This window comes from Amphiprion ocellaris, chromosome 10 (genome assembly GCF_022539595.1).
Source record: "Amphiprion ocellaris isolate individual 3 ecotype Okinawa chromosome 10, ASM2253959v1, whole genome shotgun sequence".
In the NCBI taxonomy this organism is placed as follows: Eukaryota; Metazoa; Chordata; class Actinopteri; family Pomacentridae; genus Amphiprion; species Amphiprion ocellaris.
In genome coordinates, this window is record NC_072775.1 from 35,183,232 (window position 1) to 35,201,984 (window position 18,753).

At 40.9% G+C, this 18,753-nt stretch overlaps 1 protein-coding gene across 3 annotated transcripts in view; it reads left to right on the forward strand.

Moving 5' to 3' along the window:
* The window catches only part of efr3a (EFR3 homolog A (S. cerevisiae)), a 129,632-nt gene that overhangs the window by 49,620 nt on the left and 61,259 nt on the right, over window positions 1–18,753 (forward strand). For all 3 annotated transcript variants that reach the window (XM_055014683.1, XM_055014682.1, XM_055014684.1), the window contains exons 5-6: window positions 10,541–10,662; window positions 17,451–17,600. In XM_055014683.1, coding sequence (XP_054870658.1) covers window positions 10,541–10,662; window positions 17,451–17,600 — 272 coding nt within the window. The remainder of the gene's footprint in view (window positions 1–10,540; window positions 10,663–17,450; window positions 17,601–18,753) is intronic.

Here is an 18,753-nt window from a genome sequence, read left to right on the forward strand (position 1 = left end):
GTTGGATTATCAGTTGTTTCTCTATTCTGATGGTCAAATTCTATAAACATCTGTTTATAAAGAAACTGCTGCAGCTGATTTAACGAAGCCCATTTCTTAGACCTGAACAGCGAAAAGTCTGTTAGTTGTCCAGAATTGCAAATAAACAAACCAACTAGGTGTTATACAGTCATAGAAATGGCTGGAAATATGCAAGTAAAGCACGGTATCTGAGTAAGTTTACACCTTGGAATCATGTAAATCTGATCTTTAAGAGCCAAACCAGAAGAGTTTGGTGAGGATTCATTACAGTGACTCATTTTAAAGTAACAGTTATTTGATCAGTTTCCAGTCCAACAGATATTAAACGGTGAAGTGAAACAGAGAATATATGAGAACTTTTCCCCCCGTGAGCCTCGAGGCAGGAAGTCACAGCTGCAGAGATTTTTGATGATCTTTCAGCAACAAATGGGAGCCGAGGGGTGAAGAAGTCCCGGTGTGGTCGTTAACGGAGGCCAGGACTCATCAACACTCTGCTGCTGTCAACTTCCTCTGAACTTTCTGTAGAGGAAAGTCAACCGAAAGGTGAAAAGTCGGTGCCGGTATGACGGGAACGGAGGAAAGCGTTGCCTCAGACGTCACCTGTCGGCTTCAAACGTGTGATAAATATTAATATTAGAGTGTTAATTCTGCTCCCGTCGTCTCTTAAAACCAAAACCACTGCAAACTTCTTGGCTTGAATCAGCAAACAGTCACTTCCTCCCACTCAGACAGTCAAACTGTGGAGCAGAAATAAACCTTCTAGCTCCTGTTAATGAGAACTTATCTTCTGCATTTCATCTTGTTTCTGTTAGATATCTGTGTAAATGGGCCTAATATGTATTAATTAGTAGGAAAAGTTTTAAAACAACATTTATTCCACAGAACTTTATGTTGATCATACAAAACATCCAAAGACTTTTCTTAAAAGTTGCACACAGCATCATTGACATTAATATTCATGTTTTTTTGTTGTCTTGGTCTCCAGGAACTCCTTAAAGTTAAACGAATCACTGCATGAAAGACCTTAGAGAACCATTCTGACACCATATAAACCCAACATGGCCCAGATGAAGGTGCTGAATGAAGAAAATTTCAGACTTCTAGAATTATTTTCAGTGCAAATTCTTGTTGTTTTGTTTTTTGCTGAAGAAATTTACTAATTCTTGCTTTCTTTTACTAATTATTCTGCAAATTGAATCTTTTTGTCCTTCTACTAATTTCTTCTTTTTTGCTGTCTATAAATCAATTTGTGAGATAACGGGTCAACAATCTCCATCAAAACTTCAGAATTTTAAATGTTTTTCTGTTCTGTAGATGCCTTAGCTTTTACCTTAACTAAGGGGATTTTTTTAAGGGCTTCTGTCTACGACCCTTAAGTGAATCCTACTAATGAGAAATGAAGCTTGAAGGTGTTTTATGCTGGAGAAACAGCAGTTTATCAGTGGAACAGTCTCCCGCAACGAGACACAAGACAACTGCAAAGAGAAAAAAAAAAACTACTTTATGGACACAAAACAGCCACACAGCGAACAGAATAACAAATTAACATAAAATGACCACAAGGAGATGCTAATGGACCACAAAAAGACATGAAATAACCACAAAGAGATGCATAAAGACCCCAAAAAGACACAAAATGAGCACAAAGAGAAGCAAAAAGACATGAAATGACCACAAACAGATGCATAAAGACCCCAAAAAAGACACAAAATGAGCACAGAGAAGCAAAAAGACATGAAATGACCACAAACAGATGCATAAAGACCCCAAAAAAGACACAAAATGAGCACAAAGAGATGCAAAAAGACATGAAATGACCAAAAACACACAATACAACCACAAAGTGACAAAACATGACGTAAAATGATTAACAAATGACACAAGATGATTATGAAGGGAAACAATGATTCAGAAAACAACCGCAGAAACAGAAAATTACCACAAAAGGGATACCAAAAAATGACACAAAGAAACAAAATGACTCTAATTCCAAGAAACTGTTTCAATGATACAAACCCCTCGCCCAAAAAAACAACCAGATTTGTTCGATATATTGCTTTAAGGAACTTTTATGATGTACAAACCCATTTTTGTCTGTTTTATAAAGTAAATCAAACCTCTTAAATGAGTAGGTTGTACATGTTTCATCACAAAATTAAGACTAGAGTTGCCTCATTGTGAAGAGTAACACTAAGAATCCGGGCATTTGGTCACAACTTCTGGTTGCATCGACTGTCCCTGTATCTATCACTAACCTTTGGCTTAAAGGTGGTTGGAAAAAGACTGATGACGTTTGGTTTTATTGGACGAAAGTATCAAAAGTTGACAAAATCTAGTAAGACCAGACCTTATATTCCTGGTTTTTGATGAAGTGTGTGCAGAAAGATGTTAAATTCTCCGTCCTCATGGAAAACTCTGATGGATGAGTTGTTAAAAAGCTGCTTCTCCGTTCAAAGACCTCTAAGATCTCAGAAACAGCGTTCAAACCTCCAGGAAATGAGTGTTTAGATGGAGAATCACCAGATAAAACAACCAGTTTAACCAGCGTGGCTCACTGGTTTAACTGGGGGACAGATTTGTTTTAATGGCGTCTTTTTTTAAACTGAAGGAACCAACACCTCTGGTCTCCTCATTGTTTGAATCCTGGAGGCGTCGCTGAGCCATGAAGCCTCTTTATTTACCAGCAGAGTTACCTCCTCTTCACCTTAAACACTCGTCCTCTTCGGCTTCATTTCGCTGTTCGATTATCGCAGAACGGAAACTCCACAAACGTGTGAACGTTACCTGGAGAATTTAGTGGATTCTCTCCAAGTGAAGAACCTGAATTTATGTTTTTTATTTTGCAGAGTTTAACTGGTCTGTACTCCAGAGTAGAAAACTAAAAGAGCAGAATGTTTATTAGAACAGATATTCCAGAAGAAGAAGAAATAAGAAGAAACAGAGAAAACAGGGGAAGAAGGAAAAGAGGGGAAGACAAGAGAACAAAAAAGAGGAAGAAGAAGAAACCAAGAAAGAAGAATCAGGAAGTAATGGAGAAAGAGGAAGAAACATCAAGAAGAAAAAGAAACAGAAGAAAAAGAGGAAGAAATGGAGTAAGAAGAGACAGAAGAAGAAACAAATAGAAGAAGAAAAATAAGAAATAGGAAGAAACAGAGAAAACAGGAAGAAGGAGAAGAAAAGAGGAACAGTTAAGAAAACAAAAAAGAGGAGGAAGAAGAAGAAGAAGAAGAAGCACTTGGACTGGACCTTAGACCAGAGGAAACCTGGACTTAGTTGTATGAACTGATGAACTGATGCAGCTGAAGCTTCTTCTTTGCATTAATATTTACAGATGGAGTCACAGATTTAAGAAGAACCAGACTCCAGCGTTTAAAAACCTCTTCTTATGTCTGTGGTCTGGTTTTCAGACATTTAAACTCTGCACTGATTTATTTCTTGTGATAGACGTGTGATGAACGTGTGATGAACGTGTGATGAACGTGTGATGAACGTGTGATGAACGTGTGATAAGCGTGTTATTGTATTATGACAGAATGAAAGCGAGTCGGCCTCTCCGCCTCGTCAACATCCAGTGATTACCCTCTGAGTGGATCCTCTCCTCCACTACCCTCCAGCTGCAGCCTCCATCCAGCCATTAAACCTCCAGAGGTTCGCTCCAAATGGGAGGAAATTACAGGTGGAACGCTGCTTTTTGTGTCACCGCCGTCCAGCCGTTTGTAGCTAGTGGACAATGATGGGGTGGCGGGAGACGGCGGTCCTCCAGGTCCGTTAGAGGGAGGAAATTACAGGCTGGTGAAGGGTGGCCGGCATCATTATCAGGAACGCAGCGCTGCTTCTGGAAATTACAACCACTGAAGCGTCTGTTTTGGCTTTGTGGAGAGGTGAGAAGTCGCACAATTAGCCTCCAAACCGCCACTCAGGTGTGATTTCAGCCTGGGTCAGAGTCGGATCCACGGTTTGATTTCCGGATCCACAAAGTTCAGCTCTGAATTATTCATCTTTTGCTCCAAAAACACCTGAAGTTTTTAATAAAGGTGCTGCCTGTTAACGATTAAAACCTCTAAACCAGTGGTGTCAAAGTCATGTTAGTCCAGGTTCCACATTCAGTCCAGTTTGAGCTCCAGTAAAATCACAGCAGAATAACCTAGAAATAACCACAACTCCTGATGGTTCCTTTGTTTTAGTGCAACAATGTTCACATTTAAAGAATTATCTTTTTACTAAACATCATGAACAACCTGACATTTATGAGGAAAAATACATTCAATTTCATCAGCATCCAGCCTCAGTTCATCATTTCCACATTACAACTTCCAGATCACAGAGTGACGACAAAGGAACACAACATTTAGTCATCTGGAACTGAACCACAGAGGACTTTACTTCATGATCAAAATGACAAAAGTCAGACAAAAAAAACACAAAAAGAAACAAAAACAAGAGAAAGTATTACAAAAATTAGAAACAAAATGACAGAAAATGAGACCAGCGACTTGAAACAAAACAAAAAAGACCAAAAATTTGACAAAAACTTACAAAGTGACAAAACAATGGACACAATCAAGACAAAAAAGACAAAAAGGAAACAAAACAACTAAAACATGAGACAAATGACAAAGTCAGACAAAAAAGACAAAAAACAACAAAAACAAGACAATATTACAAAAATGAGACAAAATGATAAAAGAACAATGAACAATCTAGTATTTTACTTTATGATCCAAACAACTTGTCATGGTCTAGAAATGATTTTAAATTTATAGTTTTATTAATTTACAATCTGCAGTTAATGTCTTCTCTGGAATTTTTAGACTTTGAGGGCCGGATCGGACCCTCTGAAGGACCGCTTTTGGCCCGCGGGCCTCATATTGGACACCCCTGGTCTAAAGGTTGCAACATTTTCCACATGCAGGTCAACAGTTTTATTGTTGGAGCGGAACAAGGCTGCAGTCTTAATAAAAATAATAACTTTATTTATATATTTGGGTCAATTCAGACAGAATTCACACAATATGTTGCTGCACCGCCTCTGGTTGCTGTATTTACATGTTTTCAGACCTGATAGTTTTTGTATTTCATCTTTTTAAAGGTTCAGTATCTCCCGAAATAAAACTCCACACAGCCATGAAATGTGGTGAAAACAGACAGAACAGTTTCCATCAAATGGACCCAACTGAAGCCAGCAGTGGAATTATTAGCCGTTGAATACGCAAAACATTTTCGAACGTGGGTGGTATTGTGGCTGTTCCTGTAAGTGTACAGGTCAGCTTTAGCTCAAATAGAGCAACTTCAACTCATTTTAGAGCAACTTTAACAAATAATATCAACTTTAACTAATATAGAGCAACTTTAATTCATATACACTGTTATGATCCTGCTCCAGCCTCTGCCTTTCTTCCTCCTTTTCCCCATTTTTCCTCCTTTCTCCTTTGGGTCCTGATCTGTTTCTGTTTTGTCCTGTCTCTTTGGCTCTCCCTGTCTCTCTCCCTCATGTGTCTCTCTCTCTCTCCCTGTCTCTCTCCCTCATGTGTCTCTCTCTCTCTCCCTGTCTCTCTCCCTCATGTCTCTCTCTCTCTCTCCCTGTCTCTCTCCCTCATGTGTCTCTCTCTCTCTCCCTGTCTCTCTCCCTCATGTGTCTCTCTCTCTCTCCCTGTCTCTCTCACTCATGTCTCTCTCTCTCTCTCCCTGTCTCTCTCCCTCATGTGTCTCTCTCTCTCTCCCTGTCTCTCTCCCTCATGTGTCTCTCTCTCTCTCCCTGTCTCTCTCCCTCATGTCTCTCTCTCTCTTTCCCTGTCTCTCTCCCTCATGTCTCTCTCTCTCTCCCTGTCTCTCTCCCTCATGTCTCTCTCTCTCTCTCCCTGTCTCTCTCCCTCATGTGTCTCTCTCTCTCTCCCTGTCTCTCTCCCTCATGTCTCTCTCTCTCCCTGTCTCTCTCCCTCATGTCTCTCTCTCTCTCTCCCTGTCTCTCTCCCTCATGTCTCTCTCTCTCTCTCCCTGTCTCTCTCCCTCATGTGTCTCTCTCTCTCTCCCTGTCTCTCTCCCTCATGTCTCTCTCTCTCTCTCCCTGTCTCTCTCCCTCATGTGTCTCTCTCTCTCTCCCTGTCTCTCTCCCTCATGTCTCTCTCGCTCTCTCCCTGTCTCTCTCCCTCATGTGTCTCTCTCTCTCCCTGTCTCTCTCCCTCATGTGTCTCTCTCTCTCTCCCTGTCTCTCTCCCTCATGTCTCTCTCTCTCCCTGTCTCTCTCCCTCATGTGTCTCTCTCTCTCCCTGTCTCTCTCCCTCATGTCTCTCTCTCTCTGTCTCTCTCCCTCATGTCTCTCTCTCTCTCCCTGTCTCTCTCCCTCATGTCTCTCTCTCTCTCTCCCTGTCTCTCTCCCTCATGTGTCTCTCTCTCTCTCCCTGTCTCTCTCCCTCATGTGTCTCTCTCTCTCCCTGTCTCTCTCCCTCATGTCTCTCTCTCTCCCTGTCTCTCTCCCTCATGTGTCTCTCTCTCTCTGCCTGTCTCTGTCCCTCATGTCTCTCTCTCTCTCCCTGTCTCTCTCCCTCATGTGTCTCTCTCTCTCCCTGTCTCTCTCCCTCATGTGTCTCTCTCTCTCTGCCTGTCTCTCTCCCTCATGTGTCTCTCTCTCTCTCTCCCTGTCTCTCTCCCTCATGTGTCTCTCTCTCTCTCCCTGTCTCTCTCCCTCATGTCTCTCTCTCTCTCCCTGTCTCTCTCCCTCATGTCTCTCTCTCTCTCTCCCTGTCTCTCTCCCTCATGTCTCTCTCTCTCTCCCTGTCTCTCTCCCTCATGTCTCTCTCTCTCTCTCCCTGTCTCTCTCCCTCATGTCTCTCTCTCTCTCCCTGTCTCTCTCCCTCATGTCTCTCTCCCTCATGTCTCTCTCTCTCTCCCTGTCTCTCTCCCTCATGTCTCTCTCTCTCCCTGTCTCTCTCCCTCATGTCTCTCTCCCTCATGTCTCTCTCTCTCTCTCCCTGTCTCTCTCCCTCATGTCTCTCTCTCTCTCCCTGTCTCTCTCCCTCATGTGTCTCTCTCTCTCTCCCTGTCTCTCTCCCTCATGTCTCTCTCTCTCTCTCCCTGTCTCTCTCCCTCATGTGTCTCTCTCTCTCCCTGTCTCTCTCCCTCATGTGTCTCTCTCTCTCCCTGTCTCTCTCCCTCATGTCTCTCTCTCTCCCTGTCTCTCTCCCTCATGTGTCTCTCTCTCTCTCCCTGTCTCTCTCCCTCATGTCTCTCTCTCTCCCTGTCTCTCTCCCTCATGTGTCTCTCTCTCTCCCTGTCTCTCTCCCTCATGTCTCTCTCTCTCTGTCTCTCTCCCTCATGTCTCTCTCTCTCTCCCTGTCTCTCTCCCTCATGTCTCTCTCTCTCTCTCCCTGTCTCTCTCCCTCATGTGTCTCTCTCTCTCTCCCTGTCTCTCTCCCTCATGTGTCTCTCTCTCTCCCTGTCTCTCTCCCTCATGTCTCTCTCTCTCTCCCTGTCTCTCTCCCTCATGTGTCTCTCTCTTTCTCCGTCTCTCTCCCTCATGTGTCTCTCTCTCTCTCTCCCTGTCTCTCTCCCTCATGTCTCTCTCTCTCTCTCCCTGTCTCTCTCCCTCATGTGTCTCTCTCTCCCTGTCTCTCTCCCTCATGTGTCTCTCTCTCTCTCCCTGTCTCTCTCCCTCATGTCTCTCTCTCTCTCCCTGTCTCTCTCCCTCATGTCTCTCTCTCTCTCCCTGTCTCTCTCCCTCATGTCTCTCTCTCTCTCCCTGTCTCTCTCCCTCATGTGTCTCTCTCTCTCTCCCTGTCTCTCTCCCTCATGTCTCTCTCTCTCTGTCTCTCTCCCTCATGTGTCTCTCTCTCTCCCTGTCTCTCTCCCTCATGTGTCTCTCTCTCTCTCCCTGTCTCTCTCCCTCATGTCTCTCTCTCTCTCTCCCTGTCTCTCTCCCTCATGTGTCTCTCTCTCTCCCTGTCTCTCTCCCTCATGTGTCTCTCTCTCTCTCCCTGTCTCTCTCCCTCATGTGTCTCTCTCTCTCTCCCTGTCTCTATCCCTCATGTCTCTCTCTCTCCCTGTCTCTCTCCCTCATGTGTCTCTCTCTCTCCCTGTCTCTCTCCCTCATGTCTCTCTCTCTCTGTCTCTCTCCCTCATGTCTCTCTCTCTCTCCCTGTCTCTCTCCCTCATGTCTCTCTCTCTCTCTCCCTGTCTCTCTCCCTCATGTGTCTCTCTCTCTCTCCCTGTCTCTCTCCCTCATGTTTCTCTCTCTCTCCCTGTCTCTCTCCCTCATGTCTCTCTCTCTCTCCCTGTCTCTCTCCCTCATGTCTCTCTCTCTCTCTCCCTGTCTCTCTCCCTCATGTGTCTCTCTCTTTCTCCGTCTCTCTCCCTCATGTGTCTCTCTCTCTCTCCCTGTCTCTCTCCCTCATGTGTCTCTCTCTCTCTCCCTGTCTCTCTCCCTCATGTCTCTCTCTCTCTCCCTGTCTCTCTCCCTCATGTCTCTCTCTCTCTCTCCCTGTCTCTCTCCCTCATGTGTCTCTCTCTTTCTCCGTCTCTCTCCCTCATGTGTCTCTCTCTCTCTCCCTGTCTCTCTCCCTCATGTGTCTCTCTCTCTCTCCCTGTCTCTCTCCCTCATGTCTCTCTCTCTCCCTGTCTCTCTCCCTCATGTCTCTCTCTCTCTCCCTGTCTCTCTCCCTCATGTGTGTCTCTCTCTCCCTGTCTCTCTCCCTCATGTCTCTCTCTCTCTCTGTCTCTCTCCCTCATGTCTCTCTCTCTCTCCCTGTCTCTCTCCCTCATGTCTCTCTCTCTCTCCCTGTCTCTCTCCCTCATGTCTCTCTCTCTCTCTCCCTGTCTCTCTCCCTCATGTGTCTCTCTCTCTCCCTGTCTCTCTCCCTCATGTCTCTCTCTCTCCCTGTCTCTCTCCCTCATGTCTCTCTCTCTCTCCCTGTCTCTCTCCCTCCTGCTTCACCTGCCTGCACTCTGGTTTGCTGATTGCTACAATGAGTTTCAGCTGCAGCAATCAGTTCACACCATTCACCTGTTCTCCACCTCACCTCCACCCATTTAAGCTCTGCCCGTTCATTCACTCCCTGCCGGATCATAGATTCACATTCCCATCGAGATTCTGTTGCCCTCTGAGTTTGAGTAACCCACATGCATTCATGGACTCTGTTCCCACCTGGACTCTGCTTTTGGACTCTGCTTTTGGACTCAGCTTTTGGACTCAGCTTTGGACTCTGTTTTCCCCTTCCGTTCAGTTCCCCCATTTTTGTGAGTATCCCTCTTAGCTTAGTTTGTTTTGCAGACTTCCGTTTTTGTAATCTTTGTGTTGGTGAGTACTGTGACTGATTGAGCTCCTGTTTTGTTAAAATAAAACCGTTTTTCCCTTGAACCTCTTGTCGGCCACTATCTGTGTCTGCGCCTGGGTTCTCTGACTCCTCGCCCCCCGTGACATACACTATCGTTCAAAAGTTTGGGTTCACTTAGAGATGTTCTTATTTTTGGAAAAAAAAAGTCTTTTCCAATGAAGATAACATTAAATGAATGCTAAATCCAGTGTAGACACATTAATGTGGTAAATGACTATTGTAGCTAGAAACAGCTGACTTTTAATGGAATATCTCCATAGGGGTACAGAGGAACATTTCCAGCAACCATCACTCCTGTGTTCTAATGCTACATTGTGTTAGCTAATGGTGTTGAAAGGCTCATTGATGATTAGAAAACCCTTGTGCAGTTATGTTAGCACATGGAGAAAAGTGTGAGTTTTCATGGAGAACATGGAATTGTCTGGATGACCCCAAACTTTTGAATGGTAGTGTATGTAACTCATCAAGATGCACGGAAATCTAATAGATGCCTATACCTCAAACACAACAGGAAGTCAACCATTTTGAATTATGTGTCATATTTTGGATCATTTTGGACCAATTTTTGCACCTTTTCAAACCCTATAAACTCAAACAGGATAACCTCGACAGAGCTCAAATTTGGCCAGAATGTACACCAGACATGGGTGATCAAAGTTATCAAAATGCTCCACTAAAGTCTGACGGTGTGGAAATGGCAGCTGACGGAATTTCGATGTTTCACCATGAAACAGGAAGTGCTGTGTAACTGGCCTGTAGAGGCTCCAATCTGCCTCAAACTTTACATGTGAGATCAGAGTCCGGCCTTCATCACATCCATGGTTCAAACTATAATCACAGTGATAGTGCCACCTGGTGGAGTGTTGTGATAGTTCACCATCAAAAAAGCCATAGGCCAAAATACAGTCTCAGTCGCAGCGCCACCTCATGGACATGCTTGGATTCACTGACCAGCAAGGATGCAAGGACCCGACTAGCGCTGTTTGCAGCTTTAATTTAAGTTTATTTCAAATTGAATGCTACTTCAAATCATTAATTGTGGATTATTGGATGTTGGTGCACAACACTTCATACAGAATATGAGCGTGTTGTACTGGATGTTAGACTAGATGAGCAGCTTTCCTTCAGTAAACCTTTAGTAGAGTTCAGGGCACCAGGCTAATCAATTCTTCTTCTTCCTGTCTTTTGTGTAGTTTGTGAAGTTTGCCAACATCGAGGAGGACACTCCGTCCTACCATCGCCGCTACGACTTCTTCGTCTCCCAGTTCAGCGCCATGTGCCACTCCACCCACGAAGACCCCGAGACCAGAACCAGGTACAGGAAGTCAACTTTCTTAATGTTTTAACAACCTGCAGTCCAACCTCAAAGACACAACCAGAACTCCAACGTCAAAGTAATCTGAAGCTCCTAAGCCACAGCTGAGGTAGTAGTAGTAGAGGCGGAGCTTCAAAAAGACGTACAGACTGTTTGGCTCTTAGGCAGATTCAGTTGGTGTTTCTGCTCCTCAATCATCACGTTTTTGTCGTCTTTTTATGATGTTTTCCTGATACTGTTTCCTATGAAGTCCCGCGGGGTTCAGTTTTGGGCCTCTTGCTGTTTTTTCTTGCTTTAGCTGGAAAAATGTTTTTAAATACATGTCACAGTAAAATCTGAACACACAGACTGAGTGCAGGTCTGGAGGACCTTTATTATTTGTACCTGTATCTTCCAGAGACATCATAGTTTAGGATCTGGAACCAGCTTATATTGCAACATTTTTCTTTTTTGTAAAAATGAATGAATTCTTTAATGTGTTGTTCAAGTTTTGAGTTTTTATGGACACATTTTGGGCCACTTTAAACAAACCATTTTGTTGTTTTTGACAATTTGGTGTATTTTTAAAGCATTTTATTGTAGTTAAATCTTTTTTTAAATGATTATTAGTCAAGTTTCTTTATGTAGGTGAAGTAATATCTAACTTTTTGATGTTATAGTGTGTTAATGTCTAAATTATAATGCCATAAATCATAAAAAATGAGAAGACCAGTAATGAGATTCTATAATTACTTCTCAATAGTTCCAACATTTTTCCAAGTGTCCACAAGTGTTGCCAACACTGGAATAAATGGAGGCTTTAGATACAACAAATATTTAACTATGTAACTGTAGAAAGATGTTTCTCCATGCTGAATGTATCTTCCAACAACTCACTCCTCTGTTCACTGTTTCTGAGCCATGCTGCATTTTATTCTCAGTCTAACTGTCCAAAATAATTCAAAAAATGTCCAGAATGACTCAAACTTGTCCAAAATTACTGAAAATTGTCCAAAATGACTTGAAGTTTCTCCAAAATTATTGTAAACTCGCTCAAGATAATTAAAATTTAGTTTAAATTGACAACTTTTGAGTCATTATGGACAATCGGGGTCATTCTGGAGAATTTTTAGTCTCCAGACTTTTCCTCTTTTGATGATTAAACTGAGTTTGCTGCATTTTAAAATCTTCCTTGTGATTCAGGTTTGAACCAAGTTTGACCAAACAGGATGTGAGTTTGACGTTCTGAATGTATCTCCAACAACTTTTGAGCCGTGCTGCATTTATTTTATTGATTTTTATGTTTGATTTCCCCTGAAACCTTCAAAAATTAGACGGCCCTCAGAACGATGAATCTTTTGAGTTTCCTCTTTGTAGGAACAGTTAGCGCCGCTAACATTCATGCTAACGCTGATCCTCTGATGGGTTCATGTGGTAAAAATCAGCTGATCCAGTCTGGTAAGGATGGATTCCACCAGCTTAATAGAATAAATACATCTCCTCCTGATCCTCGTCTGATGGCCTTTCGCCCACCGACACCTCAGCAGGAGTCGGTGGGATTGAAATGTGAGCAGTTGGGAGGATGCAGACGATGAAATGAGGCATTGGAATCGCTGAGAATACGAATGAGAGGGAAATGAATTCATTAATGCTGCTTCTCCTACAGCAACAACGAAACACGAAGCTTTAATTCATCCTTTAATCTGTCATTTACCTGGACCTGGCTTTGTCTTTTCTTAGAATATACATGAATCAGGGTCTGGCTTCTAACTTGGGTTGCATTTATACGTGTCGGTGAATAAAACACTGATATAATCAACAGCGTGAGCAATAGTCATTGAAAATCAGGGATTGTAGCAGAAAAACTGCAGAAAAAGTCTTATTTTTCCTCACTGTGGTTCATTTGATCGATTTGTTGACATTTTGGTGCATTTTAGAGCATTAACATGAAATATTTAATGGTTCACGTCTATTTTTTTGACAATCTGGTGCATTTTTTTTAGCATTTTAGTGTTTCATGATTTGCTGGATCATTATGCAGGTTTTTTTTTAACATTTTGGTGCAGTAATATTTCAGTCGTTGGTTTTTTGAAGTTATAAAAGGATGTTGCCATAAATCATGAAAAAGCAAAGACCAATGTTGAATTTTTTTTTCTTTACATTTTGGTGCATTAATATCCATGTTTTTCATATTTTGGTGCATTAATATCCAGGTTTTTGGGGTTTGGTGGATTATTGTCCAAGCTTTTTTTGCATTTTGGCATAGCAAAACATCTTTTTTTTAGTATTTGGTGCATTAATGTCTAAGTTTCAAAATTATAGTGACATATATCATAAAAAGAGAAGACACACGTGGAATTTAAGACATTTTGGTGCATTAATATCCTGGTTTTTCACATTTTGGTGCATTAATATCCAGGTTTTTGATATTTTGGTGCATTAGTATCCTGGTTTTTAACATTTTGGTGAATTAATATCCTAGTTTTTGATATTTTGGTGCATTAGTATCCTGGTTTTTAACATTTTGATGGTGGTATTCAAGGTTTGGTAGATTGTTATCCAAGATTTCTATGTTTTGGTGTAATATTATCCCAATTTCTGGTGTTTTGGTGCATTAATGTCTAGGTTATAAAGTTATAGTGCCATAAATTATAAAAAAAGAGGAGACCCATGTTGAATTTTTGACATTTTGGTCCATTAACACCCTGTGTTTTTCACATGTTGATCTATGAACAACCTTTTTTATGCTTTGGTGCATTAATATCCAGGTTTTTGATATTTTAGTGCATTCATATTTAGGTTTTTGATATTTTGGTGCATTAATATCCAATTTTTTTGATATTTTGGTGCATTAATATCCAAGTTTTTGATATTTTGGTGCATTCATATTTAGGTTTTTGACATTTTGGTGCGTTAATATCCAGGTTTTTGATCTTGTAGTGTTAGTATTCGTGGTTTGGTGGATTGTTATCCAAGATTTGTGTGAAGGAAAAATGATTCACTTTCTCACGACCGAGGTTTCCCCTCAGCTGTCAGTTTATGACATCCTAAATGCAAACTGCAGTCACCCTAAAATCAAGTGTAGGTACCAAGTCATCCCAAATTCTGCAAACCTGTTTATGCTCACTCAGTCCCTAATATGACCCTTGGAAAAGATAACATAGGAATAAAAGGCAACCGTTTGGCTGACAACGTAAGAATGAAAAGGTTATATTGTTGTATTTGTGTCCAGATGGATCCTGAACTAACAGTCCTGCTCCCATATCTGGAGTGTAGCCTGAAACATGGCATGTCTCCTAAACAGTATAAGTACCCAAAGCCAGAGAGGCTCCTGAGGATGGATGCTGACAAAGCTGGCATGAATGCTGCTTTGTTGTATCACTTCTCCTGAATTCAGTAAACCTTATTCTCAACATCAGCCATCTGAGTCTCCAGAGTGTCTCTGAGTTTGCCTCCTGATTCTTCTTTCAACGTCACAGAATTCCCTAACAATTTGTACGTTTTGGTGCCTAAATATCTCAGTAACAATGTCGTACTGTCATAAATCATTTTAAAAAACAGAAGACCAGTATTAAATTTCTGTGATTAATCAGAGCTTGTTGCGTTTATCTCACCTGTTGCCTTCATTAACTGGACAGAGTCGTCCTAAATTCAGTCTCCAGTGAAGGTTTTGATCTGTGGAAACCTTTTTATGAGGCATTTTGGAGCAATGCGATCCAACTCCATCATTTCAGAGCAATCAGCAGCACACTGCAATCTTCAGAGACAAGAGGAGAATAAATAAGGAAGGCAGCAGCGACGATGGGAAGCTGAGGAGAATAATAAGAGCGTCAGTCTTTGGGAAAACATTCATGCGTCTCTTAGAGCTGAATATAGGAACCGAGCAGAACCTGGAAGTGTTATTTAGATGTAATGTGCTCCGGAGCTGCATCCAGACTTTTGCTGTTATGTTTTTACCCAATTAATCAGAAAAAAAACCTGTATTCTTGAAATGGTGCCAGTTTTTTCTGATGGTAGATTGATGGTGGAAACTATAAACAAGGACTGGGTGTTTCATGTTAGCATCTGTTAGCTTCTCTGCTGCTCTCTGTGCTCATTAAACTGCAGTTTAATTCAGCTGAACTCACAATAAAATATATATATATAAAATATATATTTTTCCCCACATTTTCAAACTTTAAAATGGGTCAATTTGACCTGCAGAACGACATGTGAGTTAATAGTTTCTGAGATTTTGTCGTTCAAACCTGCTGAAATTGCCCAGATGGCCTTTTTAAACTATCATTATCTCTTAAAATATTTTATAAATCAGTGTCAAATTTCACAAATATCTTTATAAATATCCATATTTTATGCTGTAAAAATTTCTAGAAAATCTGAGAAATTGTTTTATGAATTTGACGATTTGAGATGGAATCACCAACGCTGTCAATCACAGACAGAGCGAGTTTTCTTCCTGAAGGGGGCGGGGCCAGCAGCTGCATATAACTAGGAGTTCTATCAACCAAATCTGCAGTATTTATACTGAAAATATAGAGAAAAAAAATCTGAAAATGAGCATAATACGGGACCTTTAAATGCTTTTTGATAAAAATAAGTTAAATGGGCTGGTAAATTTACTACTCAACAACCTGATTTGCAGAAAATGCTAATTTGCTCCTCATCATCTTTCAGATTTCATATGACGGATTTTTTTTTGGTATAATAATATCCATGTTTTTGATGTGTTGGTCTAATAATAACCTTTTTTATGGTTTTGCAAATTATTAGCCAAGTTTTTTTTACATTTTGGTGTTGTAATATCCGGATTTTTGGTGTTTGATGTGAGATAAAGTCTGCTGAAAGTGGCTCGATGTTTAAAAAAAAAAAAAAGAATTAAAGTTGCTCCAAATGAGTTAAAGTTGACCTACAGTATATTTATCACTGAAAATATCTGATAAATCAGTGTAAAATTCCACAAATATCTTTATAAATATCCATAGTTTATGCTGTAAAAATTTCGAGAAAATCTGAGAAATTGTTCTAGAAATTTGACGATTTGAGATGGAATTACCCGCGCTGTCAATCACAAACAGAGAGAGTTTTCTTCCTGAAGGGGGCGGGGCCAGCAGCTGCATATCACTAGAAAATATATAGGAAAAAAATCTGAAAAGAAGCATAATGTGGGACCTTTAAATGCTTTCTGATGAATTTAAAAAGCAGAAACAGGTTGCTGAGCTCATTCAGAACAACCTGATTTCCTGGTTTCCTCCACGCTGTCATTCAGATTTCATATGATGGAATTTAAACTGAGTGTTTTTTAATCAGAATGATCCAGACTGCAGGCAAACAGCTCATTTCATTGTTTTCTGCAGCCTTATTGCTGGGAGCTAAAAATAGCTTGGCGCTAACACCACTTTCCTCCCAGCCTTCCACTCCAGCGGTGGATTAAAACTACACCTTCTTCTCCTGGTTCATGGTGGAAACAGCTTCCTTCCTCCTGAGCTGAAACCTCACGTCAAGCATTTTTGAGCATAGAAATGTGTTTTCAGTCCATGTGTATGTATGAGTGAGCTGCTGCTGGATGTGGGTGGTGTGGTGGAAGCTGGGATTATTTTTTATTCCTCCCCTCAGTGTGGCTTCTCGCTCTGCTGTTTGGTTTCTTCTCTACTGTATTTCATTATCCCGCTGAGCGCCGTCTCGCTGCAGGTGGAGAGGAATTCCCAAATAGGATTTCCACGGCGATGATTAGATCGCTCACCTGCTCCAAAACAGAAGCGGTGAAATCAGCGTTGATCGATTCTGACGGCCAAAATCAAACCTGTCAGTCCAGCTGATAGGGTCTTTTAGGTCTTTTAGGGTCTTTTAGGGTCTTTTAAGGTATTTTAAGGTCTTGTAGTGTCCTTTAAGGTCAATTAAGGTTTTTTTAGGGTGTTATAAGGCCTTTTCATTTTTTAAAATATCTTTTAGGGTCTTTTGAGGTCTTTTTTATTCCGTTTAAAATCTTTTAGGGTCTCATAAGATCTTATAAGTTCTTTTAAGAACTTTTACGGTCTTCAAAGGTCTCTTAAGGTCTTATCAGCTCTTTTATGGTCTTTTAAGGTCTTGCCACAGGATCTCAATTGGATTCTTGTCGGAGGAATTCCCAAATACAATTTCCGTGGTGGTGATTAGGTCAGGTCACCTGTTGAGGAGTTTCAGTCCAGCTGATGGGGTCTCTTAGAGTCTTTTAAGGTCTTTTTTTTAATCTCTTTTAGGGTTTTTAAGGTCTTTTGAAGTATTTTAAGGTCTTAAAAGGTCTTTTAGAGTCTTTTAGAATCTTTTAAGGTCTTTTGGGGTCTTATAAGGTCTCTTAAGGTCTTATCAGCTGTTTTATGGTCTTTTAAAGTCTTGTGAGGTATTTTAGAGTCTTTTAAGGTCTTTTAAGTTCTTGCCACAGCATCTCAATTGAATTCATTGTCTGGACTTTGACTCTGCAACTCCAGAACCTTAACCTGAATCATTTAAATGTGACAAATATGAAAAAAATAGAAGATTTCTGTTGGGGGGTTAATAATTTTTCATGGCACTGTAAGATATCAGAATTTCTGGCATCAAGGAAAAGACAAAGGAAAATGTAAAATAAACCATGAATGTATTTCATGAACTGAAAGATTCTGTGTCGTTTATGTGCAACACGGGTGTCAAAAAACTGTAATAATGCTTCAGCTGACGGAAAGTGCAACCATCATCTGAAGAAACCCTGAAACTGAACTAAAACTGCACATTTTGCAGTAAGAAAGACTAAAATGAAATTTTAAAAAAGACTTTTGTTGTTTTATTCTCTTCAGGATCCGTGTGGCCGGGATCAAAGGCCTGCAGGGCGTCGTGAGGAAGACGGTGAACGATGAACTTCAGGCCATCATCTGGGAGCCTCAGCACATGGACAAACTGATCCCGTCCATGTTGTTCAACATGCAGGACAGCGAGGACCTGGACAGGTACTCAACTCATTTACATACAGGAAAAACACTGAGGAAGCAGCTGATTCTGTCAGTGGTTTCTTTCATTTGGAACTGGAGCAACTCTCAGGCAGATGTTTGATCCTCCTGTCTGGAGGTGATCTTATTAAACACCTCGACACTCTGAAGCTTCCCCGTTATAATCAGTTATACAAATGAGGCTACAAGGAAAGTGAGAGTTTTTTTATGTAGCTTCAAATTTTTCTCCACACAGCAGCTCTGATGTCCCATATTTCATTATTTGTTAAAAAGGTTCCCAACCAACCAAACAGGGAACTTGATGCTTTCAGGTCGTCCGTCGGTCCGTTCAGTTCTCATGAAGGCAGTTTTTGGAGGAATTTCTGCAAATTTTCCACAAACAGGGCGACCAAATGTTTAAGTTGCTTCTAACGTGGATAAAAATCCTCTCACAAGTTTGAATCCTAACTGAGGAGTGTAATACGATTACTAAGTCATGAAACTGGCTCTGTTTTAACCTGCTCCATCTCCATGGCAACTGACGCTGCGCAGCTGGATCACCATGGTAACTGATGGGGGTCTTGTTCAGAGTTTTTTTTTTTTTTTTAAAGGTTTTTTAAGGTGTTTTAGAATGTTTTAAGGTCTTTTAGGTTCTTTTAGGGTCTTATAAAGTCTCTTTAGGTCTTATCAGGTCTTATGAGGTCTTTTAAGGTTGTTCAGAGTGTTTTAAGGTCTTTTACACCCTTTTTAGGTTTTTAAGGTCTTTTAGAGTTTTTTAAGGTCTTTTAAGTATTTTAAGTTCTTTTATGGTCTTCTAGGATCTTTTGAGGTCATTTAGAGTCTTTTAAGATCTTTTAGAATCGTATAAGGTCTTTTTTGTTCTTTAAGGTCTTTTAAGGTCTTCAAAGTTCTTTTATGGTTTTTAAAGGTCTTCTAAGTTCTTCAAAGGTCTTTTAGGATCTGTTAAGGTCTTCTGAGGTCTTCTAAGGTCTTTTAAGGTCTTTTAGGGCCTCAAATGGTATTTTCAGGTGGTGTCGGGTCTCATGAGGTCTTTTAAGGTGTTTTAGAGACTTTTTGGGTCTTTCGGGGTATTCTTGAGACAAAAAATAATCACAATCACTGCAAAAAAAGAAGAAAAAACATATGTATTTATTATAAAAAAAACAAAACAAAA